General features: G+C 39.7%; 2 protein-coding genes across 2 annotated transcripts in view; one reads left to right on the forward strand and one right to left on the reverse strand.

Annotated features, from left to right (window-relative positions):
- Positions 1–1,494: 1,494 nt before the first annotated feature.
- Positions 1,495–8,877, reverse strand: TMEM202 (transmembrane protein 202). The gene is made up of 5 exons (XM_063090028.1): positions 8,797–8,877; positions 8,298–8,553; positions 3,079–3,228; positions 2,162–2,293; positions 1,495–1,691 (listed from the first exon to the last, which is right to left on the reverse strand). The coding sequence occupies exons 1-5, from the start codon at positions 8,875–8,877 to the stop codon at positions 1,495–1,497; spliced, it is 816 nt and encodes a 271-aa protein (XP_062946098.1).
- A 14,031-nt stretch (positions 8,878–22,908) lies between these two features.
- The window catches only part of HEXA (hexosaminidase subunit alpha), a 28,511-nt gene continuing 25,249 nt past the window's right edge, over positions 22,909–26,170 (forward strand). The window contains exon 1 of the mRNA XM_063089458.1: positions 22,909–23,185. Coding sequence (XP_062945528.1) covers positions 22,933–23,185 — 253 coding nt within the window. The 5' untranslated portion in view covers positions 22,909–22,932. The remainder of the gene's footprint in view (positions 23,186–26,170) is intronic.

Consider the following 26,170-nt stretch of genomic DNA (forward strand, 5'->3'; position numbering starts at 1 on the left):
AAGGTATATGTGTGTGTATCTCCATATGTGGGTACACATATGCATGTGCTGTAAGCTCCTACATGCAGGAATAAAAGAAATATTAACCTAAAACCTTTCCGGTTATCATCTGGAATGTTGGGAATTACTGATCAAGGACCAGGATTATAAGAACTACATAATTGCTCCATGTCTGTTATTTTTGTTTTCTACAAAGTTTACCAATGAACCTCTAAATTAAACCAAAAGGACCCAAGGCTTATCTTTAAGAGCAACAAGAGGTGAAACTGGGCATTATGGTCCAATCCATTTCCAAGGGAGAAGAAGAATGGATCTCAGCCAATAGGGTAGTAGTAACAGCTACTAAAGGTATAAAAAACAAGATAAGAGGCTTTCTGCTTAGAATGTGGTCTGGGTTTGATAGAGATCTTTAGCCATCAAAGACCTATGTGATTGCCTGAAAATACCACCATCTTCCGCCTTACTTAATTTTACAGGGTAGATAAAACAAGGAAAATCTTTCAACTTGTATTTTTATATACACTTGTGATATATTATATATGCTAAAGGAAACCCTTTAGTACCATTTGGCTCAGTAAAACCTAATTGATGCTTAAAGAATCAAAAGGGTCACAGGCCTGTCAAGAATCTAATGGAGTCTATGGTTCTCTTCACAGAAAAATGCATATACAAGTTTTATATAGAATTTCAGTGAGTTGGTGGATGCCTGGTTAAGGTATCTCTCTGCCTAGGGAGATGCAGTGGTCTTATATAATAGACTGTTAAGGTTTCAAATGAGCAATCCTCATAGGAAGCAGGACCTCATGGATTCCCCAGAATCCACCTAGCACTCTCAATTCCTTTGGATAGTAGATATTATCTCCATTGATATTTATTCCCTTTCTGATAATGATCTCCAATTCAGATTCAATAGTATTGTCCAAGTGCCTTCTATCCTGAGCAAATTCCAAACTGAATTAATTAATGAGAAATTAATTAATGAGAAAATTCAATGAAGAATTAATTGATATTCCTCTCCAAGGACCATTATGGTCCATGAGATCCCTGGTATCCAAAGATATCCCCAGTCCATACATTGCATCTATCACTATTTTCTGGTTTTGTTCTGTTTTGTTTTGCTTGAAGTTTGCCAGTACAGGAATTGATCTGTGGACCTTGGTGTTATCAGCACCACGCTCTAACCAACAGAGCTAACTGGCCAGCCCCATCTATCACTATTTTCTTTCATTCATGACTCTAAACACTGATGTTTTCTTTTAGAAATTTTTTCTTAAGTGAGTTTTCATTACTTTCTTTATGACTATCATCATATTTTGAATCCAATGCTCACAAAAGACATTTCATCAGGTTTAATGCCGTCTCTTTCAGTAATATGGAAATGATATCAGAACAGTTTCCCAGAATTTGCACAATCATTCCCAACTCAGCTTCTCCCCCATTTTTAAGACAAGCATTAGCTAAGCGGTTGTTGTTGTTGCTGTTTTTAAATCACCATCACAGTTCTGCATTTGGTAGTGTTTTCAGTTCCTCGTTTGGAGATTCCATCTCAGACCTTGACCTTTCATCTTCAGCAAGTGATACTGCAGTCACTGGACCCACCCCCAGCCTTGATCTCTCTGTTGGAATCACAGTGACATTTTGATCAGGGGGAGGAGATCTGGAAGTTATATAGTTGAGAAAAGAAATGATCCCTAGGAGAAGAAAAGAATTTGAGGTCAGGTTCAATTGATGATGGTATTTTGGCTTTCAAAATTCGTACTCGTCCTTTAATCAGTTCAGAAGGCATCTTTTCAGTGAACCCTTCTCTCCCCCAGCAGAGTTACTTCACCCTCCTGTGCTCCCATTGCACTACAGTTATCTCTCAGACTGATTAGGACAAAGCTTGAACCTCCTGGATTCAAATCATAGTTCCACTATTTTCTGTGTGGTCTTGGGCAAGTTGCTCAACCTGTCCAGACTCATTTAATGATAGAAGAGGTTACTAATTCTAGGTTTTCAGATTCCAAAATCGATGGTTTCTTCACCTTACCATCCTGCATTTCCATGTGTAAATGTTCTAAATAGAAACAGTCAGTGCTTCTATTTCTCCTGAATTCTGTCTCTCTTTCCAGAAGTGATTTCCCTTTCCATCCTTCTAGCATAGAGCAGGGGATTGACTCACCAGCAAACATGTATAAGAAGTCACTCCACCAGTTAAAATGATAGGTCCATAGGAAATCTGACTCCATGACATCCCTAGTATGCCAGTGAACCTGTGCCATAAACAGGTTGAGGCAGGTGAGCAAGCAGGCGGCTAGGACCAGAAGGAAAGATGTCACAACCCATCAGCATCTTCAGTCTGCCTTGACCATCACCCCGGCTCTTCTGCCTCCAGGGGCCGTATGTATGGCAAGAATCAAAAGGATAAAAACTTGGGAGTTGACTGAGATGAGAGAGAGGAATGGACCTCTTCCCTGGTAAAGTCAGCTAAGGTATGTTCTATACAATAAGATAGGGCAGGTGGCTGGCAACTTAGTGTGATACTGAAGAAAAGCAAAGGGACAAGAAAAAGAGTGTGAATGCCCCACAAAGAAACTTTGTTGCCTTCACTGTTTTACCATGTGCTGTAGTTTGAATTACCCTTCAAATTTCTTATTGAAACTTGATCCCCATTATAATAGTATTAAGAGGGTAGGAGATTTGACTATGGTATTTGAAAGGTGGGGCCTTTAAGAGGTGATAGGATCATGAGAGCTATGCCCTCACGAGAGGATTAATTAATTAAAGGATTAATGGCTTAAAAGGATAGAGGATTAATGGGTTATTATAAGAGCAGAGTGGTGGCTTTATAAGGAGAGGAATGGAATATGTGAGCATGCTTTTGCCCTCTTGCTATGTGATACTCTATTCCACCTTAGGACTCTGCAGAGAGTCCGCACCAGTAAGAAGACCCTCACAAGATGCACCCCCCTGACCTCAGACTTTCCAGCCTCCAAAATTGTAAGAAATAAATTCTGTTTCTTTATAAACTCAGTTGCAGATATATTGTTATAAGGAACAGAAGATTGACTAAGCCACCCTGCTAGTCTAGGTCTGTACCTGAGATGAAGCTGAGCATGGATACCGTCAGATCCAAGTTGGTGGTCATGCTTCCTGTTCTAGAGAAGCATGAGCTGAAGAGCCAGCTAAGGCCAATGAGTATGGTGAGGACAGAGACGAGGAAGAAGGCCCTGGAATATTGGAGATAATCTGCAAGAAGAAGAGGAAAGGAAAGGTTTGATTAGTCCAGTGAGGGATCTCCCCTTAAGAAAGCCAGGCAGTCTTAGAGAAGGGAGCAGGGACAAAGGAGGATGAAGGAGAGCTTGCTACGTGGCATCCAGAGTATAAAGAAGGATCCTCTTTCCTAGCTCTTCATTGTTACTTGGAATTTCTTTATCATTGTTAAACTAAAGATAATATACAAATACTCTGGGTGCATTAACTTGGATGTTAATTAGCTTATAAGAGGTATGACTAACATCACAAAACAAAGGAAAACTTTTTCTTGTTTCTAATTCTAATTCTAAAAGTAATACATGTTCAATATAAGTGTTGAAAAGACTACAAAGTACAATGAAACAGGAGGAAAATCAGCCAGAATCCCACTACCTAGAGGCAAATATTATTAGTATTTCATATTACAGTTGACCCTTGAATGGTGGCGGTTAGGTGCAACAACCCCCCATCCCACCCCATGCAGTCAAAACTCCATCATAACTTTTGACTCTCCAAAAACTTAATTACTTAACTACTACTTAAGTATGTCACATGTTTTCCCCCAGGTCACAGCCATGCTGCAGTGCTGCTTTGAGCCCTACACAGGGATGAGGAGGGGCACACCACATCCTTACTTAAATAGTAGTTAAATACATTACTTAACTACTAATAGATTACTAATAGCTTACTGTTAGGTAAGCTACTTAACTGTTTGGTTAGATATGTCATGCATTCATGACATACCTAACCAAAAATTTTCCAATATGTATATATCAAAAAAACTTACATATCATTGGACCCATGCACTTCAAACCCTGTTGTTCAAGTGTTTCCTGTATTTCTTTCTATTTTTTTTTCAACTCTCTGTGCATAGTGGATATAATGCTAGATATCACGTAGGTTTTTTCTTAACATTATATAGTATGATTTTTCTCAGGTACTTGTAAACATCATTTTATTTTATGTTTTGGTGGCATAATTAAAGCCTATAAACATCATTTCAATGGCTACAAAATAGTCTATCATATTTACATACTTTGCTTAATGATTTACTCATTGTTGGATTTGGAATTTGTTTCTATTTGTTTTTTCTCTTAGAGATGTATCTGGCATATATAGGCCTTGTCAGCCTGTGACTTCAAAATGAAGTCACATTTATTTTCCTATATTGTAATGATTTCTAGCCCCAATTTACCAAATTGCAGGAATCTAACACCCTCAAAATGTCTCCCATTTTTTTTCTGATAGTCCCCGAACGTCCTATCTCACATTTGTCCAAGAAGAGATCTACTAAAGTTCTTTTGCTCCACTGTCCTTACCCAAGTGCCACGCTGCTCTTTCTTCCCTTATCTCTTGGCTCCAAGTCTCTGCTCTCTTTGGCTCTACCACTGGAGACTGGATGTTGGTAAGAATGCAGGGGGTGAGGGAGCATGCTAAACCTTGCTGTTCCCAATCATATCCCTAACATGGAATGGATCCTTTCCTTGACTTCCCCATAAATATTCTACTGAAGATTTAAGACATAGAGGATAATTCACAATTCCAAGTAGATGTAGCTTTTCTGAGATACCACAGACCCAGCACTATCATCAATATCCTTTATAGGGTGCCTCTCTGCCTAGCTTCTTTCCTGTAGCAGTGGCCAGCTCATCCCCACCACTGAAAGTTCTCTAAGCACCTCTATGCCTAAGAATCCAAGTTCAGCTTCCAAGTAAACCAGAGAGAAGAAATTATGTGTCAAGTTTATGCCAGTCTAAGATCTGCCTCCTAAGTTTCATTTTGGTCTCCAGAGCTTGCCACTTACTAATTATGATCAATAATAGTAACTCCCACTAAGAGTAGCCACACCCTTCCCCACAGAGGTGAGTTGCTCTGTGGCCCCAACAAGTTAGCCACATTAAAACATATAATTCAAGAGCGGTACATTTTCTGAAGACTAGGTCATTTAGAATGAGCACTATATGTAGCCAGCCAGAACCATCAGTCCAGATTGAGGATTAAGCTGTATAAAGCTAAGTGTGATAGGCATCTTTTGTGGTATTTAGCCCCAAATCACCCATGGGCCCTAGCAACCCTTGTTTATAGCCCTGGACCATTGTCTATAACCCCCTGACTATAGCTAACTGGACCAACGAAGAGAACCTGACCCATGTTGGACCAATTTGATTCTTACAAGTATGCTTGGAAATTTGGATTTCCTCTTTTCCTTGCTTGAAATAAGAAGTAAAGCTAGACTAGGATATCATTTTTGGGGGCACTTACACACTAATAAACAGGAAAAACTGAGCTGTAGAGATAAGACAAAGCAAAAACAAAGATGAATGACAGAGCAACTCTACAGAGACTGTGTGACTGGATGGCTTGATGTTCTTTGAGAATGCAGCCTCCTGTGGAACCCCCTAAGGACCTGCAAACTTCCTGCCCTTGAGAGCCTATGAGAGTCTTCTGAATCTTTATAAATAAGTTCACTCTTTAGCTTACACTAGTTTAAATGATTCTAATATTCAAAACACAAAGGAGCACTGTCTAAGATATCTTCTATCCAACTCTAGTCTAAGTTATAAAGTGCAGTGTCTCTTCTACCATGCGGGAAGACTAACTTCATACTCTTCTTAATCTTCTCTGTCTTAACTCCTCATCTCCAGAAAACTACATAAACAAGATCTTCACAACTCCACAGGAACAACTGAAGATTTGCAGCACAGAAAAAGTAACCAAGCCTACTAGTAATAATCATACACAACAAATTAGATAACCAAACCCTTCAGAGTCTGAAACATCTGCATTTGGTTAACTTCATAGTTTTTTGTTTTTTGTTTTTTTAAATTCGTGTAACCCAAACAAAACAAAACAAAACAAAAAAAACCCAAAAGCAAAGTTTCCAAATCTGAATTCGAGCCTCTTGTAAGACCAAAACTGATTTCAGGTTTTGTTTTTATTTTCATTTTTTTGCTGGAGGGTGGCTGGCCATACAGGGATTAAACCCTGTACCTTGATGTGTTATCAGCACCATGTTCTAACCAACTGAGCTAACTAACCAGCCAGTGCTAATTTCAGCTTTCAGCTTTCAAATGACAGTTTTTACAGCAGCTTACTCATTAAAGTTTCAAAAATCTTAGAATCTAACTTACAAAAATCCCTGCTTGTATGTTTCAGTGAAAAGCCTTGGGTCCAGAAATAGGAGTGCCCTAGAAAAAAGGAACACCCATGTGTCACTCATGTGGGTTACCTGTATCCAAATATCTCTGAAGCTTTCCTTACTTTACTTTTACTTTTTCTTGCTTGCTTGCTTTGATGTGGACTTAGATTGCAGGGATAGCAAGGCAAGCCTCCCAGTTTACTGACGACAATGAAGCTAATACTTGGGAAGAGAGAGGATGTCACTTTCAATTTGCAGAGGAAGAATTCCAAAACATTTGAAAAACTTGGTAACATTCTTGCTTGTGTTCTCAGGATCAGCCCAATCAGTGATGCTGCACTTCAGGGTACAGGAAGTAAAGTCTACCAAGACTGGAGAGGGCACTACCCAACCAGAAAGTAGTGTTTCTGCAGCATCCCCTCAGATCTCAGTGAAATGAGAACATCCACCACCATTAGGCAGTTTGTAACTGATGGACAGGATCTCCTTCTACTGTCTTGGAAATAAGACTTTGCCTGGGAGGTTTTGGAAAGCGAGAGGGGCAGGGCTATCAGCCACCCCACACTTGTTAACTAAATAGGATTGGTTAACACTGGATGTTCTCTTCTAAAGCTGCTGACACAGTGGAAGGAAGTGGTGGGGAAACCAAGATGACATGAGAAGAAAGAAGCAGAGGAGAGAAGCCAGCCATATTAAAGCTAAGCACCTGATACTCAGCTGTTCCAAAGAGATTTGGTGGTGGGACTCCCCTCACTGTACCCTAGGTCCTTCAGCAAAAATCAAAGCCAGGATAGGGAAGCAGTACTACAAAAAGATCTAGCCCCTTTAACTGTAAAGGAGCTGCCTCTTTAATGACTGATTAAGGTTAAATTGTTTTTTCCTATGTTTGTTAAACACTAACGGTTCCTGTTTTGTGAATTGTCTTTCAAAAGAATTTGTTTATTTGGGTCTTTATCTTTTAAAAAATAATTTGTATATCCTTTTAGTATATTAAGACCATTAACCTTTGACTTTCATATTTGTTGCATATATTTTCTTCAGTTTTTCTTTTCAGTTGAAGATGTAGTTAAACTATCTGCCTGCCTTTGATTTTAGTTTATTCCCATGATCCTGCTTTAGGATACTGCCCCTTAATACTGAATACCACAGTTCACGGCCAAATAACTGATGCTGCACCTCAGGGTTGAGCCTAGGTGCTCCTCTCCCCCAGCATCTGGGACCCCTGCTTATGTGAAAAGGAGAATAAATGCTTTATTCGTGTATATTTTCTTTCATAATACTTTGTGTAAATGTATGTCTGTGGGTGATGGGAAAACAGTGTAGTTATATCTTTCCTCTAAGTCTGGTCTGATTGAAAAACTCATGCATATGATATCTTCTAGTTCCAGAAGCTTATTTTCAAATATTTTATATTGCATTTTCAGATTTATCTAAATTCACATAAAATTTGACATAAATAATTCACTCTACATAGCTGGCATTTATTATACCACATATCTAACGTACATTTAAGTTCTCTTCTGCTAGCGGAAGAATAGGCTGACCATGAAAATTAAATCTGATGGAAGTTGAAACACTTTGCTTTATCTCCCAGTTATGATCAGTCACTTCTATCTCTGCATGCCAAATTAAGATACCAATCACATTGCTTCACAGTAACACCTTATAAATGACAAAAGATTTCTTCCCAGGAAATAAAGAGTATCAACTCATTATTTGGGACAAGAGACAACCTGGGATAGGAGAGAGAAAGGGTACACTGAGGATACCACAGAAAAGGATGCCTACATTCATAACTTGGCTGAGATCCATCCTGGACTTGGAGAGGTGAGGGCCAAAACAACTTGGAAGAAAGATGAAGGGCCAATGTGGCAGAAATCTCTGGAAGTGTGGGGCCTGTGGCATTTAATTTAGTGGCACTCACAGGGTGGCTTGGGTGTGTGGCTCCAGCACAGCTCATGGTTGCATAAAGTCCAGAGTCCTGCGTAGAGCTCAAGGCCATTCTTGATCACCAGGAACTGCACCCAGTTCAGTGGGGACATGCAGATCAGCATTAGGAGGCTAAAACCACAGAGGCTGCCACAGAACATTCGGATGTAGGTGTGTGTCTGATCCACATGCTGCTGCCGCCTCTGGGGTGGCATTGAGGCACTCGGATGTTTGTTGGTGGGGAGGGTAGGCTACAAGGATGAGGGAAATATTGCCTACCCGAAAAGATAACCCCTGATCCCCAGCGTCTTTTACTCTTCTCTGCCTCAAGTATCCCCATATGGGTTTGATTTGTAGATATCTTTCCCTACCCCTTGCAGAAAAAACAAAATTTTCAGGGTGATCTTGTCTTTATCTTTAGGATGCACTGTCTAGCCCCACCTCTAAGTAAGTCCTCTTCCTCCCATCTGACCTACAATTAGGTACCTCCTTACCCTTTGGTATTTCCGGTTCCCCTTCACTTTGGGAACCTCAGGACTGTGGAAGGTCAAGACTAAATGTTCCCTCCTCTCCATCTTGGCAGCCAGTTCACTTTCTAACTGCCACGGAATTTGTCTTGACATCTCACACATGCTGGCAGAACCACAAGGGCTAGGACCCATTTCACAGATCCCGTTTCTGTCTCATATTCTCAGTCTGCTCAGATCAGGAAGAAATCATCACATTTTACACATATACATGTATGTGTGATGCTCCCCACCCTCCCATCTCCAACTCCTCCCACCTCCTTTATTAAATATGTCCACAAATATATTGTCAGCAGTTGCTGTGTGTCAGAATTTGTGCTAGGTCCTGGGACGTAAAGATGAATAAGACACAGTCCCCCCATAGCAAATAAAAAAGCATAACTCTGATGTCTCCAGGACTCAGTTGCTTGTAGCTATAATTTAAGGTTATGTGTACAAATCAGTAGCCAGGAGCCTGGAGTTCATGCTCTTGCCCCAACTCTAAGCAGAAGTCCGCAGGTATGTCTCAATAGGTTCATGAACCAGTCTGTCAGTCATAGTCCCTCATGTGGCATCCATCTTTTCTTCCTTTCTTGCTCTGCTTCCCTCTTTTCGATGCTTTCTACTCGTGAAGCCATTTAAGGGTGCTAACTACCACTGCCACTGCTAACTGGGCCCACTGTGGAAATGTCAGTATCCATAGCCCAGGAGGCTACAAGTCAATGTGCTACAAGTTATCACTCTTCAAGATACTACAGCAGTGCCAGGTTCTATGTGGAAGTAAGGAGAATAGCCTATCCTGGTTCCACAGCTTGTGTCCAGAGTATTTCAGTTTCCTTTTCAAACAACTCTCTCAGCATCTGATCCTAATTCCTCCCCTCCCAAGGGCTCAAAATCAATCTAAGATGTGGTACAGATGCCATCCTGTGGCATGAGTATTGATTCAAATAAATACTCTGCCAGATTACCACCTCTTGTTTTCTACAAACAGATAAACTTTGATTCCAAAATTCCTGGTTTAATCAGGATGTTCTACCCCACTTTTCTTCTAACGTACCCCACTTTTCTTCTTCCCATCCACCACAACCTGTTGAAACCCATTATTTATTTCAGTTGTGGTAATACTGACAGAACCTTGTACATGTCCATGCTTTAGCATGTAGTCTTTCTCCTGCCCAAGTGTTATTTGACTCTCTGTCTCCCAGTGCTTAGCTCAATGCCTAGAAGAATAGTATTTAATGTTGAATAAGTGGGTGAACAATATATTTTTATACGAAGTACAACAAAGTACAAGAGGTTGATACAGAAGACAAAATGATTAACATTGTCAGAGGAAAATTAGGGAAGGTTTACTGGAAGAGGTGTCTTAGCTGGGTTTTAAAGGAATTTTCCAGGCAATTAAGGGGGAAGGGTATTTGAAGCAAAGAGAATAGTGTGTCCCAAGGCAGGAAGCCATGAACAGTATGAGGTTCTCAGGGCACTAGTAGCAGCGTGGTTCTACTAAGTATAAAATAAAAAATAAGGGTTGAGGGTTGTAGATATAGGGAAGAACTAGATCAGAAAGAGTCTTTTATGTCATGCTATGCAATTACAGTATGGATTATTAGTTGCTGGAATCCTCTTGCCCTACTGGTATGATTACAAGAAAGACTTTTCTATCTAAGCAAACTGGCTTGTACAGCATAACGGTTAGATATATACGTATGGCTAGAGAGCTAGATGCAGGATTTAAATAGGCAGGCCCAAATTTCAATCTTGGTTCCAAGACTGACTTAGCTCCAAAACCTACTGGCTAGGTTCCTTTTGGAAGTTTCCTTAACCTCACTGAACTTCGGTTTACTCATCTCTAAACCTGGGATAATAATAATTCCTGCCTCATAGAATTATTATAAAGATCAAATGAGACAATGTACATAAAGCTCGTAGCACAGTGCCTTAATAAGTGCTCAATAAATAGTACCTTTTATTGATAGATATTGATATTATTGATAAATATATTAGCTATATTGAGTATAAGTGATATTATTTGATATTATCTGATATCAATTGATATTATTGATAAATATATTAGCTATATTGAGTATAAGTGCTCTGAATATACTACCTATTATTATTTTTTAAACTGTCTTTCCAAGTTTGCTTGAGTATGGTCTTGGCACAGACCACCCTCTGATAGATAAAACACTAGCGTTAATGGAAAGGATATGTCATGCCTCGCCCCTTCATTACTGGCACTGAACAAGCACGTCACCAAAGAGATGATATTGATGTAATGTGGGGAATCAGGTCATTTTGTAAACACTGTCTGATTTGGTAAACAATATAACCATCTAGCCATTAAAGTCACCATTAAACTCTCAGGCCTCCTTCTCAGACTACTTCAGGCCTACCAAAAGGCAGGATGTTTGGGTCTACTAGAAACTTGCCAGGGCCAGTAATGCATATGACAAAAATGACAAAACAAGTATATATGCATATCTGGTGGCCGTATACATTGTTTACCAGACTTCCACATGTATTATACTTCAATAAAAAGACTCTTTAAAATGTATCTTTTGTCTCAGTAATTTCACCTCTGGGCATCTATAAAATCATTAGGTAGTGTATCTATAAAATCAGTAACTAGCATTATATAACCTCCTATCTATGAGGAACTGTGCCAAGTGCCTTACATACATTAACCCACTTGCTTTTGTAAATCACATTTTTCCATTTCACTTTCTAATTTGTTGTTGGCAATATATAAGTAAGCTATTTTTTCTATATATTTATCTTTTTTCTTACCACTTGACTGGATTATTTTAATCCTAATAGTTCTTTTGCGTAATTTCTCTTGGATTTTCTAGTAAACTTCTTATCATCTGCAAATAATGATAATTCTGTCTCTTCCTTTACAACATTTGTTTTATTGCATTGATTGGACCCTCCAGAACACCCTTCATGAAGTGATTAAGAGTAGTTGGCATCCTTATCTCACTCCTGACTTTAATGGAAATAGCTCTATTGCTGTTTGCTTCATGTGCATTATTTGTTTTTATGTTAAAGAAGTTTTAGTCTATTTCTATTTTATAGAGATTTAAAATTTAGAATGGCTGCATCAAATTCCTTATTAGCCTCTAGAATATGGTTTTCTTTCTTTTATCTATTTAATGTGAAAATTGCATTTATGTATTTCCTAACATTTATCTCATTTTGCATTCCTCTAATAATATAAGTATGAACATGTTACATTATTTTTCTAATATACTGCTAGAAGTATTTGTTTTTTATAGTTGACACAAGAATTTTTTAGAATTTAAAAAATATATCCACATTTAGATACTTCATTTTTTCCAGCTTTAATATTTTATGATTAAAGAACGTGACCTGCAAGAATTGTACTTTTGGAGTTTAGTAATATTTGTCTTGTAGACAGTTTTTCTAAGTATCCTATAGGCATTTAAAAACAATGGATAAGATACAAAGTTTTAAATATATTTGTGTAGGATATAAGATTCTAAATCTATTACATTAAAATTATTGATGGTATTATTCAAGATGTTCCTATTTTTACTTATTTTTCTCCACTTGATATAGTATTCTGAGAGAAATATGTTAAATATTTCTCACTATGATCCTCATTTTCTCCTTTCCCTTCTGGTTTTTGCTTCACATGTATTTGTTGCTTTGTTAGGTATGCAATGATTCATGATGTATATCTTCCTAGTGAATTGTACCTCTTATCATTAAAAATATTCATCTCGTTTCATTTAATTTTTTACCTCGAGTTCTGTCGGTTGGTAATATCTCCCTTGCTCTCTTTTTGTTTGCATTCTCCTGTTATAGCTTTGATCATTCTTTTTCTGTTAACATTTAGGTGTAATTTTAAATATCTCTTGTTAACAACATTTAGACTTTGTTCTTTGCCAAGTCAGAGAATCTTTGTATTTTAATGGGAGAATTTAACCTATTAACATATAGTGTGATAGTTTAGATATATTGGTCTTATTCCTGTCACCCTGCCCTTTGCATTTTCTGTTAATTACATACTTTTTTTGCTTCCTTCCATTTTCTTATTTTGACAAAATGATCCAGATATCTTTGGTCCTTTTCTTTCTTTATATAATGATATGGAGGTCATGTTCTGTCTTGCCAGAGCTTATTTAACAATTTTATTAGATATATCTTTTTAAAAAATGAATTTCAAGGCTTCAATAGTAGCAATGAAAACATAGTATCTAAAGCTGAAAGATAGTAATGAAATAGGAATGTTCACACATTATTGGTGAGAATGTAAAATTTTACCCCACATTTCCAAGCATTCATAGTGAGGGGCTGGGGAGAGTAGCCTTAATTATATGGCTTAAATCAGGGAGGGCCTAGGGCTGTGATCAATCCCATCCAAACTGCAAGACTGAAGGGTGAAATTTCCAAATGAAAAACAAGGTGTCAATGGTGAGAAAGGCTGAAAGTATATCCTGGCAAGGCAACCAGTATCCTCTATTATGGTCACCATAGTATCAATTATAACTGAGAAAATGTGGAAGCAACCTAAATGTGCATTAATAGGGAATTGGGTAAAGAAATTATTAACTATTTCCAATTTCTATGTTCTCTTGGGCAAGTTATTTAACCACTCAATTCTTTTTTTTTTAATTAATTAATGAATTTATTTTACTTTCTTATTGAATCATAATTGATTATACATATTTGGGGATTCAGCATTGACATATGTTGATCAAATCAATATTACTAGTATGTATATTGTTACAAATTGCACTTATTCTTTATGCCCCTTGTCCAATCTCTTCCCATCCTCCTCTCCTTCCCTCCTCCCACCACTGATAACCCTAGATTTCTTTTCTCCTTCTGAAAGAGTAATGGTTACTCTGTTGATTTGTTGCCTAGATGATCTGTCCAATGCTGAGAGGTGTGTTCAGGTCCCCCAATATTATCATATAGCAGATTTTTCTTCTGTCACTCTGGAATGGGCTTTGTGGAGCGAGACATCCTCTTCTTTTCTTTGGTCTCTGCTGGTGACTCTCCTTGTGTTGATGCACTCCAGTGGCTGGTGTACCCTTTGCATGGTGGTTGTGATGTCTAGCCACTTTTGCATCAGCCGTGGTTACTGTGGTGGCTGTGGTGGGCCACCCACATGGATGTGACGTTTTTGGTATGCTCCTTGGTGCTGGTGGTATCCCTGATTGTGGGTGGGGGATCCGGTCCCTGGCTCCATGCCTTGGGCCCCCAGGTGGGACCCCAAGGTGTTGGCAGTGTGCCTGGATGTGGGAGTGGGGCCTGGTCCCTGGCTTCAAGCCTCAGGTTCCCAGGTGGGCCCCAAGGCACTGGCGGTGTGCCTGTGTGTGGGCAGAACTCCCGTCCCCAGCTCCATACCCTGGGCCCCTGGGTGGGGCTCCAAGGTACTGGCATTAACCCCTCAGTTCTGATATCCTTATCTGTAAAATGGCAATTGTACAAACACCTATATCAATCATAAGTTGTGAGGCTTAAATAAATTAACATAAGTAGAGCCCTTAGAATGGTGTGTGGCACATAAGTACACAGTAAATGTTAGCTCCCATTATTGTTATTATTCATATTATTCAGGTTTTAAAAACAGAATATTAGCTTTATACATATACATATGAAAAGATGCCCATAATATATTGTCAACTGAAAAATTTGCAAAATACTTGCTCTGATTTTTTGTTTTGAAAGATTATGAATGTGTGTGTATAGAAAATGATCATACGTAGAAATGACCATACTACTATGTCATACATACATGTACATACAAATATGTGCTAAAGTGATAGTAGTCTTTATCTTTCTGGCTTTTATGTGGTACTGTAAAGTTCTCATAGGTGTGAAATAAATCCAGAGAAGGGTATAAACATCAGGAAGGGCTGTTGTGACATTTTTTGGTAGCCCAGCAGATTGGGGTCTTGGGTTATGAAGTTAGAAATTAAGTTATTCTGGAAAATAAAGTTATAATTCCTATATAGCTGAGTTGGTAAACTGAGAGTCATACTTTCTACACACAATACTGTGGTGTTTGAATTTTTAAAAAACAAATATGTATTGCTTTTATAATAAAGAAATGGCAGTCATTCCTCTCCACATAGCACCTTTCCAGTGAATCTGTTTCTCTCACTAGCACCTGCTCAAGGACGGAGCTTTGACTATCCATGGTTTAGATGACCCTGTCACCCCTTACATATAGTCTGTGTCCTTAATGTTTACATGAAGAATGACATCTCTTCCTAGCTGGGCCACTCATATTCTCTCTCTTGGAACACTGGAACACTGAGAGAATGAATTAGGAAGGGCAGGAGAAGAAGCAGATGCAGGGGTAGGGGCGAAAGACAGGATGGGTCTTGAGAGACCAAGAATAGCCTTGGTTCCTAACAGGCATTCCAGCCCATTTCACCATGGCTAAACTTAGTTTCTTATCTCTATATGCTTGTGAAGACAATAAACTCTTCACTGTTGAGCTAGTTGGGGTTCTCTTCCTTGCAACTAAAAGATCTCTGGCAAGAATATCAAGTTTTTAACCTTTTGCTCCTAGAGCACAAAGTATCTTTTTTATTTCTGGAGCGTCCTTATATTACATATCATCGCTCATGGTAGTGGGAAGAATCACTGTTCTTTTGACCTTTGTCTCCATAGTTAGATCTATAATTACTTCATAATTACCTGTATGTTCACTTGTTGGCTCTGAATAATCCTTTATCCTTCCACCGGCCTCCTGCCACTCTCAGGCTAATGAAGACTCAGGGAGTATTAATGGATTTTAATATTTTCCTAAGCTAACTTTCTTTAAGGAGATAAGTCAGCTATTACCAAGGGGAAACAGCACTGGCCAAGCACAGTAACTCTTAGGTTATTTGCATCATTGCTTTTTTCTAGTTCTAGGGTTCATTGAAAGTTTGCCAAACACATTCAAATCCAATTATCATTCCTTTCTAGAGAAAGGCAGTGGACTAAGAACAGTATGTAGGCACAATGGGCTCCACAATCAAACTGCATTCAGTCTCAAGGACTAGATGTTTGTAGGCATTTCCAGAGGCACAGTCCCATTGGGGTAGAAGGAGTCACTGTCAGGGAGGCCATACATCTGTGGTCTATTTCCAGCCCTGCCACTCTCTAGCTATATTCGAATAATTTCAATTAAAAAATTTATTGACATGATTACTGCATGAAAAGCACTGTACTATGTGCAGCAATAAATTAATTTATTTATTTGACAAACATTTATTGAGCACCCACTATGTACCTGGTACTGTGCTAGCTGCTGAGAGAATCACTACGAATAAGATCCTATTCTTGCTCTTGAGGAACAACACTTCCCCTCTCTGGTCCTCAGTTTCCTCATCTTCAATGAGAGAAGTGAACTAGATATTTTCTAAGATCACATCTAGCTCTAAATTTTTATTAGTCTCAAATTTTCCCTAGATTACTGTTGTACTTTTGGGGGGAAAGGTGATTGTTCTGTTGTTTTAGTTTAAGCAGAAGTTTACAATAGGGAATTAAAGTTTTCAAACATAACTTGCAAACAGCATATATTGATTTTGTTTCAGTATTATAATGCTTCTCCCTAAATATTTCTTAGAGTTTCATTCTTTTTCTATGGAATTTTATGGATTCTTGATCTTTATTCAGTATAGTGTGAAGTCAGTAACAGAATATTCAAACCATTGAATTCTGACCAAGTGCCTATAACTCCGCCAAGTTCCTAAGGGTGAGACATACTAAGGACACTTCAGGCCAAGGAAAACTATACCTGGGGCCTTGAACCAAATCTTTAATGAATACTCTCTGCTGGTGAGTTAGGCATCACCACCCTGCAGCCATGGGGTCCTTTTGCCTGCTCCCTTCTCCTAGATAACCCCTGTCTCCTCTCGCCAGTTCTCTCTCAAGTGTAAGGAAATCCTGGGGCATTTTCTGTGCCACCACCTGAGAGACAAGTTTTAAGAGGAAGAATCAATCCAAATATGGGGGGTGGGAGATGGTACTTAAGAGAAAGATCCAAAAGCATGCCAAACAGAAGTAATAAGACATTTTAACTGTGCTCTTACCACCAAAAAGTCCACCCCTAGCATCAGTAAAATTGTGTATTTTGGAAACCTGTATCACAGTAATGCATCACTAATGTTTTCTGAAGCCAAATATTAGTGGACGGCCAAAGAACAGAAAAGTCACAGGGATCTGTGCTCCAGGGCTCCTGGAGGCTGTAGCATGGCTGTAGTCAGGAAGGAAAATAAGATATGGAGGACCCAGATAAGAGGAGAATGGGGGGAAGGCAAGGAGTGAGTGATAAATCTTACAGGTCCAAATGGGGAATTCAGTGGACAATAATGACAATAATGTGGGGTCTGAATAACTTTCTTTAAAGAACTCACATACTCAGTGCTTCAGTTTCATTGTTGTCCCACCTCTCAAGGGTGGCTTCAGATTATTTTTGTGGGTTTGGCCAAGATGAACAGCCCTGTCATGAAATGTATGACCATTGAGGCTCTGGGTATTAAGGCCTAAGAGACCAGGTTAGGCTCAAATCCTAGTTCAGAGCAGCTATCAGGATGCCTGGAGCAGGATATAGTCTAGGCAAAAGAAGTCCCTGTTTAAAGGGCCTTAAATCACACATACCTGTTATAACTACAGAAACTTGCCCCTTTTTGGTCTGAAAATCCCACTGTCAGAGGCCCAGGACTGTTGGCCTAACCCAGGATGGGATTTCTGATGTTTTTCTATGAGTTTATCTGACCTAGATATAAGCTTAAAGTGGTCAAGAGTCTTAATCAAACAGCTCCAGGTCTGGCCAGTTAGCTCAGTTGGTTAGAGTGCAACCTTATAACACCAAGGTCATAGGTTTGGATCTCTGGACCAGCCAACTGCAAAAAAAGAAAAATAAAAAATCAAACAGCTCCCTGGTAAAGGGTATACAGTTGGCCCTCCATATCCAAGGGTTCCACATCTGTGGATTCAACCAATCAGGGATTAAAAATATTCAGAAAAAAATACAACAATAAAGAATAATGCAAATTTAAAAAGATACATTGTGACAACTATTCACATATCATTTACATTGTATTAGGTATTATAAATAATCTCGAGATGGTTTAAAGTATACAAGCACAGGTACATAGGTTATGTGCAAATACTATATCATTTCATATTTGGGACTTGAGCATCTGTGGATTTTGGTTATCTGGGGTGTCTTGGAACTGATCCCCTGTGGATAAGAGGGACAACTGTACCAATATCTTCCTCACGACATTATAGTAAGGATTAAAGGAAATAACAGGTTAAAAAATATATAAAAATAAAACATTTTATGGGTGGTACATATTTACATGGCACAAAACACAAAAAACACAAAAGAATATATAGGGGAAAATCTACCTCCCATCCCATCCCTTAGACACCCAATATCCCTCTTGAGGGGCAATAAGTATTACCAGTTTCATATATGTACCTCAAGACATATTCTGTGCCTGTACAGATAAATACAAACTATATATTTTTCCCTCTTTTAATAGCATTTTCTTCTTTGTAAAATTTGATAGAAATCTTGTGATTTCTTGTTGTTATTATTAGAGTGTTTTTCTCAGCACCATGCCCAATTATATGCCTACTCAATGTCTCCTAATAAAGATGGTGAGGACATCACTCAGTGTGGTTCAATGGCACTAGCAAGATTTCCAAGGTTTATCTTGGGTCACTTTTTGTATTGAATGGAAGTTTGTCTCCCTAAAATGGGTCCATTTCTGTTGTCCCTTATTTGTAAAATGTTTAAAATCCTCAAATGTCAGGAGTTGCATACAAACCATTACTGTTACTGTTCATATTCTACTGGCTTATTATGAAGATATGGATATAAATATCCCTGAAGTTTTATTGGACAAAAAATACCCCAAAGGCAGAATGAGAGGTAGTTGTCATTTCATTTTATTTCTATATATCTCTAAGGCTCTCAGACGAGTACAATATAGCAAAATAGTGGTTTAAATTTTATTACAAAATTTGACTGCAGGGGCATGTTAATTTTTTTTTTTTAACAAAATAGAATTCCAGAGCTGGAAGAAATTTTACATGTCTTTAATCCAACATCATCATCACACAGATGAAGAAACCGGGCCTTTTAAGGGATGGGGATGGTCAGGTTGTTTAGAAAGCTCTTAGCGAACAGCCTCAGAGCTAATCTACTTGCATTTGGCTTTCCCCATTTGATCGCTGCTGTATATGTTAGCAGATTAATCTTAGTGAATCTTAGCTCTGGCCTTGTTGCTCTTCAACTAAAGAAATTTCACTGGCTTCTCATGGACTCAAGAGTAAAATCCCAACACATGCAGCCTAGCTTTCAAGGAAATCTGATAGAAGTAAAAAGAAATAGACTTTGGAACAGAAGACCTGGGTCCTAATACTGGTTCTGGCAACTATCTGTTGGACCTTGGTCATATTATTTTAATTCTCAGAGCCAGTCTCCTCATCTGCAAAACTAGATAATACTCAATTTCACACAGCTGTTGTGAGAGAGAAATAAGGTAACATATGTCTGGTACAGAATACCTCACTCAATAATTTCCTGCTTTCCTTACTTCATCACCCAGCCTCAATCTACTTTCTAATATTATTTCTGTCAGTACTTCTCTTGTGCACTATTTGTTTTAACCAAACAGAATTGCTCACTTCCCTGGTCTCACTCCAGATTCTTCCGAGATCTTTGCCTAGGTTCTTTGCCATCTCATCCTATTCATCCAAAAAATATTCATTAAATGTCTGCTATGTGCCAGGCACTCTTCTAGGACCTGGGGATCCTACGTGAACAAGAGTTTTCCTTCTAGATTGTATTCCTTTTCCACGGGCTGTTCTTTTCTTCCACAAGTTGAAATTCTGACTGTCTTTCAAAATTTAGCACAAATGCTTCCTCATTCATGCATTCATTCAACAAATACTTGCTCAACATTTACTGTGTGCAGAGTCCTGGCTTAGGTGGTAATGATACAATTGTGAAAAAGATTACCACTCATTCAGCAAGGGGTCTGTGGGGGACACGGACAAGGAAAGGCTAAAATGAGGGTGCTATATAACAACACCCAAGAGGAGGTGATGCTTCCCAAAGTTTCTCGCATCACACAGAAGGAGATTGCTCTTGACTGGAAGTGACTGGCCAGGATGTCTAGTTGCCCCAGGCCCTGTCACCCCAAGGATTGAGGGGATCACTGTCTCAGCACACACCAGTACTCCATTCACAGCATATTTCTTGATCTTATTTAGGCTAAGACCTGAAGGATAAGTAGATGCTAAATAGGAGAAGAAATATTCAGGGTTCTTCAGTCATTTATTTAACAAGTATTTATTGAGTATGTATTGTGTGCTAGACTCTGTGCCAGGGGCTAGGAATACACCAGTGAACACAGAACCTGCCTTTAAGGAGCTTTTACTCTATAGCAGACAGACAAATGGACAGGCAATTACAGTACTATGAGGTAAGTACTCTGATGCGGATAAACTCAGAGAGTTATAGGGATTGCAGAGGGGGATCTTACCCAGGTTTGAGAAGTCAGAGATTTCCAGTAGTAAAATACAAGTTTAGACCTTCAAGTAGATGGTGAGAGTAGGAGGTGGGAAAGACATTCCAGGGAGAAGGCAGTATGGTAGAGGACCAAGTAGTGAGGTAAACAAGGCACAATTTCTTTTGCTATCCCCAATGGAAACCCTATGTTCAATATGCCATCTTCTCTCACACCTCTGTGCTTTGCCCATGCTCCCCCTCCCTGCCTGGCTAATTCATGTTTTGAGAGCCAGCTCAAAGGTCATCTTTGTAAAAGACTTCCCCAGGCAAAATTAATCATTCCCTGTTCCTAAAGTGGTGACTGTAATTTATGAACCAAAAATCTAGACATTTTGTCTGACTGAATTATTTTTCTGATATCTAAATGAATTTTATTAGGAGCTAGATTAGATAGAAAGCTAGGTTAGATATGAAAATTAAATCATGTTTTTATTTATTTAACAAGTTGCCTTTAGTAAAAGGAAAAATAGAGAAAACCAAGTATTATATACTATAATGTTATTTTTGTTATTCATCTACTGTAAAATATGATGGCAATGTTGTATATATACTAATTTAAATAACTAATAGTTAAAGAACTGTTTATTCATTTACATTTTTGCTACTATTTCAATGCTAGGCTCTGACTATTTATTTGGATTATGATTTTTCTAATAGTCATTTAAGTCATCCATTAACTTTCTGGTTGTCTGATATACTGGTCAGAGACAGGATAATTGAAATAATATGTTTAGAATATTCTCTCAAAGAAAATCTCTAAGTACTTTCATTGATAATTTTTATAATCTCTTTATTTGGGTCCAGCTCCTTTGTCTTGTTTGACTCTTTTAAGTAAATGATTCCTCTCCCCTGGTACAGGTTGAGTATCACATGAAAGGGGTGCCTTGGCACATGCTCAGTCCTGAAATCCCACTTTGATCTACTACTCTCACCTTTGAACCTGCTCTGAACCCTCCCCAAAATATTGATCCTGCAGGCCTGATTGTGAACTTGTCTTTTCTGACAATTATTCTAGGATCCCTACCTTGGTACCTCATCTAATGTCTCTCCTGAGTGGCAGAGTACCCAGACACTTACTAGTGCTGACAAAAATTTAGATTCAAGCAATGGAGAAATTAACCTTAGGATGTGAAACTGTGATTGTGAGATCTAATTTCTGCTTCCTTTGCTACAAACTCCATTCTAGCATAATTAGCCTTCTAAGAGAAATCTCTTGATGAATCCCTGTAAGTTACAGAAGTGAGAAATGATGTTTTTTTATCTGATTTCCTATCAGAGCCATGTACAAGCACATATAACTACTAAATTAGGTACCTACAACTTGAAAGTAACATGATTTTTTAAAGCCCTTTATTTTAAAAAGTTCACTTTCTTAATCTTTACACTTATTGTAATACTAAAGTGCAATTTTATGATAATGATTTTTTTAAAAAAATCTAAATAATCCTGCACAATTTTATTTCCTTTTCCAGTAAAGGATTCAACTATACTCTGATAATACAGTGGTCAACAAGGAAGGCGGGGTCCCTGACTTGATAGCCATCTGTGGAATTCTCATTGGCCACCCCCCCCTCAAGCCTCTCTTCCAGATACCCACTTTCCTGGGGCTGACAGCTCTCTCCCTTCTCCACTGCTGTAGTTCAGGCTCTCATTACCCTCCACCTCCAATAAAAAAGGGCCTCCTATCAGGTTTCTTCAACATCCAACTATCCAACGTGAGACTTCTAAAATGCCGCTCTTTGGGATGACTTCCAATTGCCCACGGAATAAAATCCTGACTCAGACTTCCTATGTAAGCCCCTGCAAAACCAGACCCCTGTCATTATCTTTGGTTGTTTTCCATCTTGCTCCCAAAGTCCCAGAAATATCTTACTGCTTGCAGTGAATACACACCAGGGATGTGTGAAGTTTCGTCCGGGGGGAGAAGATTTGAGGGCAGTTAACTAGAAGATTTATAATCAACCATGAAGGAAGGGGCCACCTCGGAGGCAGGCCATGGGAGGCCTCAAGCTTGCTCTGAAAGTACACATTTTTTCCAGTCATAAGTAGATCACATTTCTGTGATCTTGTGATCCTCTCTCTAGCAGAACGGTTCAGACTACGCAGTGGCGGCCCCACAGCCTTTCACAGCACAACGACTAGTGGTTTCATCCTCCGTTTTTCTGTTTCTGAAGTGACCTCGGCCTGGTCCTTTACTTCCCGCAGGGCTGGCGAGCTCTTCGTTCGAGAGACACGCCGCCGCGCCCCTGTCCGGGAAGCTTTCCCTTTCCCGCCGCCCGCCCCGCCTCCCCCTCGCGCTCTGCAGTCGCGTGTGCTTTTCAGTTCTGTGACCGCAGGCCCGGCCGCGGCGCTCCGGGGCTCACAGGCCCCCTCGGCCCGGGAGCCGCCCCGGAAGCCATCGCCGAAGCCCGGGACCACCGGCGGCTCACAGCGGGAGCTCCACCCCAGGCCGCCAGCGAAAGGGCAGGGTCGGCCCGGTCACGTGACACGCCGATTGTCACGTGGGTGCCGCTCATCTGACCAGAGTCTCACGTGGCCCTGCCCACTGTGAGGCAGGTGACCGGCGGGCCATGGCAGGCCCCAGACTTTGTTTTTCGTTGCTGCTGGCGGCAGCGTTCGCAGGGCGGGCGACAGCCCTATGGCCCTGGCCCCATTACATCCAAACCTCCAGCCGGCACTACGTCTTGTACCCGAACAACTTCCAATTCCAGTACCATACCAGTTCGGCCGCGCAGCCGGGCTGTTCTGTCCTAGATGAGGCCTTCCAGCGCTACCGTGAGCTGCTCTTCGGTTCTGGGTCTTGGCCCCGTCCTCACCTCTCAGGTGAGTCGGACCTGCCCCTTCTCGTTCCCAGGCCCGGGAAGGGCCTGCCTTGGGACAGCCTCTCCCCCCAAACCTCCTGGGGCGCCTCCCATGGGTTTTGCCTCACCCTCTGAGCACACGCCCTCCACTTTCTCCTGCCCTTTTTCTCCACCTGTCGTCTCAGCATCCCCAGAGTGTAGTCCTCCTCCTACATTCACTGCTTCACTGAGCTGACTTCTGAGGCCACATTTATCTGGAATTCTTCCCTCGGGCCATATTAGATTTTCATCCACAAATGCCTACTGTAGGACTACAGTTCGGTCAGGATATCAAGTTATTGAAAATACTGTGCTAGTAGACATCTAAGGTGATCCTTCTGACCATGTTCTAGTGACGCAGGTAGTGAGGCCGTGACCAGGGCTGGGTAGAGGAGACCAGAGAAGACACCCAAAATTCATGAGACACGATGGGAGAACATATGCAAAATTACATAAAAGTGTGACCTGTAGCATGTTTAGTAAATGTTTAAACTGTGAGAAGTCATAGAACAATCAAATCCATAGGGAAATGAGTTACCAGCAGCCACTTAACATGAGGTGGTAGATGTAATTAGCCAGGGCTGAAAAGAGGGTATCCCCGGCAGGAAGCAAGGCTTGAGCAGAGCACAGTTATGATTGAGCTTAAAGTTCTAGCCTGGCCTATGTGATGAGGATGGGGGCTGAAGAGTGGGGAGGGAGGAGGCTGAGGAAAGTGTGGGGTTGAAATGAAGAATGAAGAGTGCTCTGAATATTGGTTTCATTTAAAATGGCAGGGGCTAGTGATTTTCTTTTCAGCAACAATGTAGTAAGTGCTGAAAATTGTGTTTGAAGGTAATTATTCCACAGCAAATTTACGTGTGGAGTCAGCAACGTAGAGGAGTACAATTCTACTTTACGGGCTTAAAATTTAGAGTTTTCTTGATAACCTTCTGGAATTTAGTTCTCTGATTATGTCGTATAGGTGTTATTGGGGGAAGAAGCCATATTTATGGTTGGGTCATATAGTAACATCATTTTGTATGATGTTTCAAGTGTACTTAAATTACGTTCACAAATGTTCTCATTTGATATATAGAATTTAAAGCATTTGATTGAACAGATGGCGCTTAGAAAGTGACAAATGATTTAAGGAAAGAAATAATTTCAGCATGACGGTAGTTCTTAACTGGTAAAATGTATTAGGCTAGGGAGGATAAAAGTCCCGCTATTAGGTGTGGTAGATCATGTATTTCTCTGAGTCCTTCATGACAAGTAATAGAGTGCCTTACACAATTGGCATGCAGAATACATTTCTTTGGGTTATACAACAGTTAGGGCCTGCCTTATGCAAAAAATAGATTTGTCATCTAATTGGTATGTGCTTATCCCAGTGCTGGGTACTCTAGAGGTTATAAGAAAAGTGCAAAATGTAGGCCCAAGCTCTGCAGTTCTGTTGGGGAAATATGAAGCAGAAATACACAATGTGTTATAAAATGCTCAAAAGATAAGTAGGGCATTTACTACTACTGTATAAGTGAGGATAATTCCTGTGCTTCTAAATTAAGCCTTAAAGTCCATTGCTATGGGACTATAATTTGATCAAGTAAATAGAAATGGGGAGATTATGTAACAATGGGGTGCCATAAATTCCCTAATGAGAGAGATTTAGAGCCAGATAAGAAACTCAATGAGAAGTTTATTTCAATTTATCATTACCTTCCTGTGAATTAATTTGCATTATTAATTGGGGGTTCTTGTCTATTGAGAGACAGTGAAGACTTGGTTGGGTGAACATTACCAAAGACTAGTCACTTCTTCTCTGTTGTTCTTCCCATGGAGTCTTCCCTTTGGAGCATAGTTTACTGTGGAGGTTTTCTTCGAGCTATAGTTTCAGTTCTGTAGAAACAAGGATGAAGCAATAGAGGGGAAAGCAATGTCAACAAGGCCCAAACTATAGTCTTTTTCTCTATGGGTCCAGTTTTGGTAAAGAAAGCAGCATAGGTAAGTTAAATCCTAACTAACAGATTTCCATCCCTTTACTTGTATGTAACGTCTAGGCCAGTGATTTCCTTAATGCAGTAAAACTTCTGGTTTTGACATAAACTTGGAACTCAGTGGAATTTATACCTCCCTTTTCTGAAGAACAGGCCTGGTATTGAGGTTTGATTTTATTCTGAATTCATGGGTTAACCTTAGTCCCACCAGTTGCTAAATGGTCTGTGGAGGTGTTTAGTATTTGTCACCTGTCTTTGTCATTGAGAGGTGTTTCTGCCAATTGGAGGGTGTGTGTTGCATGTTGTTGAACCTGTTAAATGGAATTATTTTAGGATCTAGATACTTGAATGAATCTAGTTCTTTGATTATTAAGCCACATCCTGTTTGCAAATAAAGATCTGATCATTTGGAATGGTACCCATCTAATCTTGCTCCATATACTTATTTGGGTGCTTGATGGAGCTGATAAAGCCCAAATTTTCCAGGGAAAGTGGCTAAATCTAATTATACCAGTTGACTGCATTCTTCTGTGCTTTTCCTGACACAGGTTGATTGAAGCCTTAGTACTTCATGGGTATTATAAGGTTCCCATCCTGGTCTAACGTTCACATGCACATCCCTGAGATGCTTAGGATGCCATTGTCCCTGAACAGAATAATCCCTGTCTCCTTCTCCAGCCTTTTTATTCTAGAATGAAAGTAAGATTATTATTATTATTTTTTTTTTTTTAAAGATGACTGGTAAGGGGATCTTAACACTTGACTTGGTGTTGTCAGCACCATGCTCTCCCAAGTGAGCTAACCGGCCATCCCTATATAGGGATCCAAACCCATGGCCTTGGTATTATCAGCACCACACTCTCCCAAGTGAACCACGGGCTGGCCCTTGAAAGTCAAGATTATTTTACGAGTATCTGGATCCTTCTGCAGCCATTATCAGTATTTGATTTGCTTATCCTCAGATATTAAGCAAATGATTAAGTTAGTAAGTGGCG

Source organism: Cynocephalus volans, chromosome 3 (assembly GCF_027409185.1).
Source record: "Cynocephalus volans isolate mCynVol1 chromosome 3, mCynVol1.pri, whole genome shotgun sequence".
In the NCBI taxonomy this organism is placed as follows: domain Eukaryota; kingdom Metazoa; phylum Chordata; class Mammalia; order Dermoptera; family Cynocephalidae; genus Cynocephalus; species Cynocephalus volans.

Coding starts and splice junctions, on each gene's coding strand:
- TMEM202 (XM_063090028.1), bottom strand. CDS start 8,877: ATGGAGAGGAGGGAACATTTAGTCTTGACCTTCCACAGTCCTGAGGTT. Junction 3,229..8,297: donor CCACACACCCAAGCCACCCT/GTGAGTGCCACT, acceptor TTCTTCTTGCAG/ATTATCTCCAATATTCCAGG. Junction 1,692..2,161: donor CTTCTTATACATGTTTGCTG/GTGAGTCAATCC, acceptor TTCTTCTCCTAG/GGATCATTTCTTTTCTCAAC.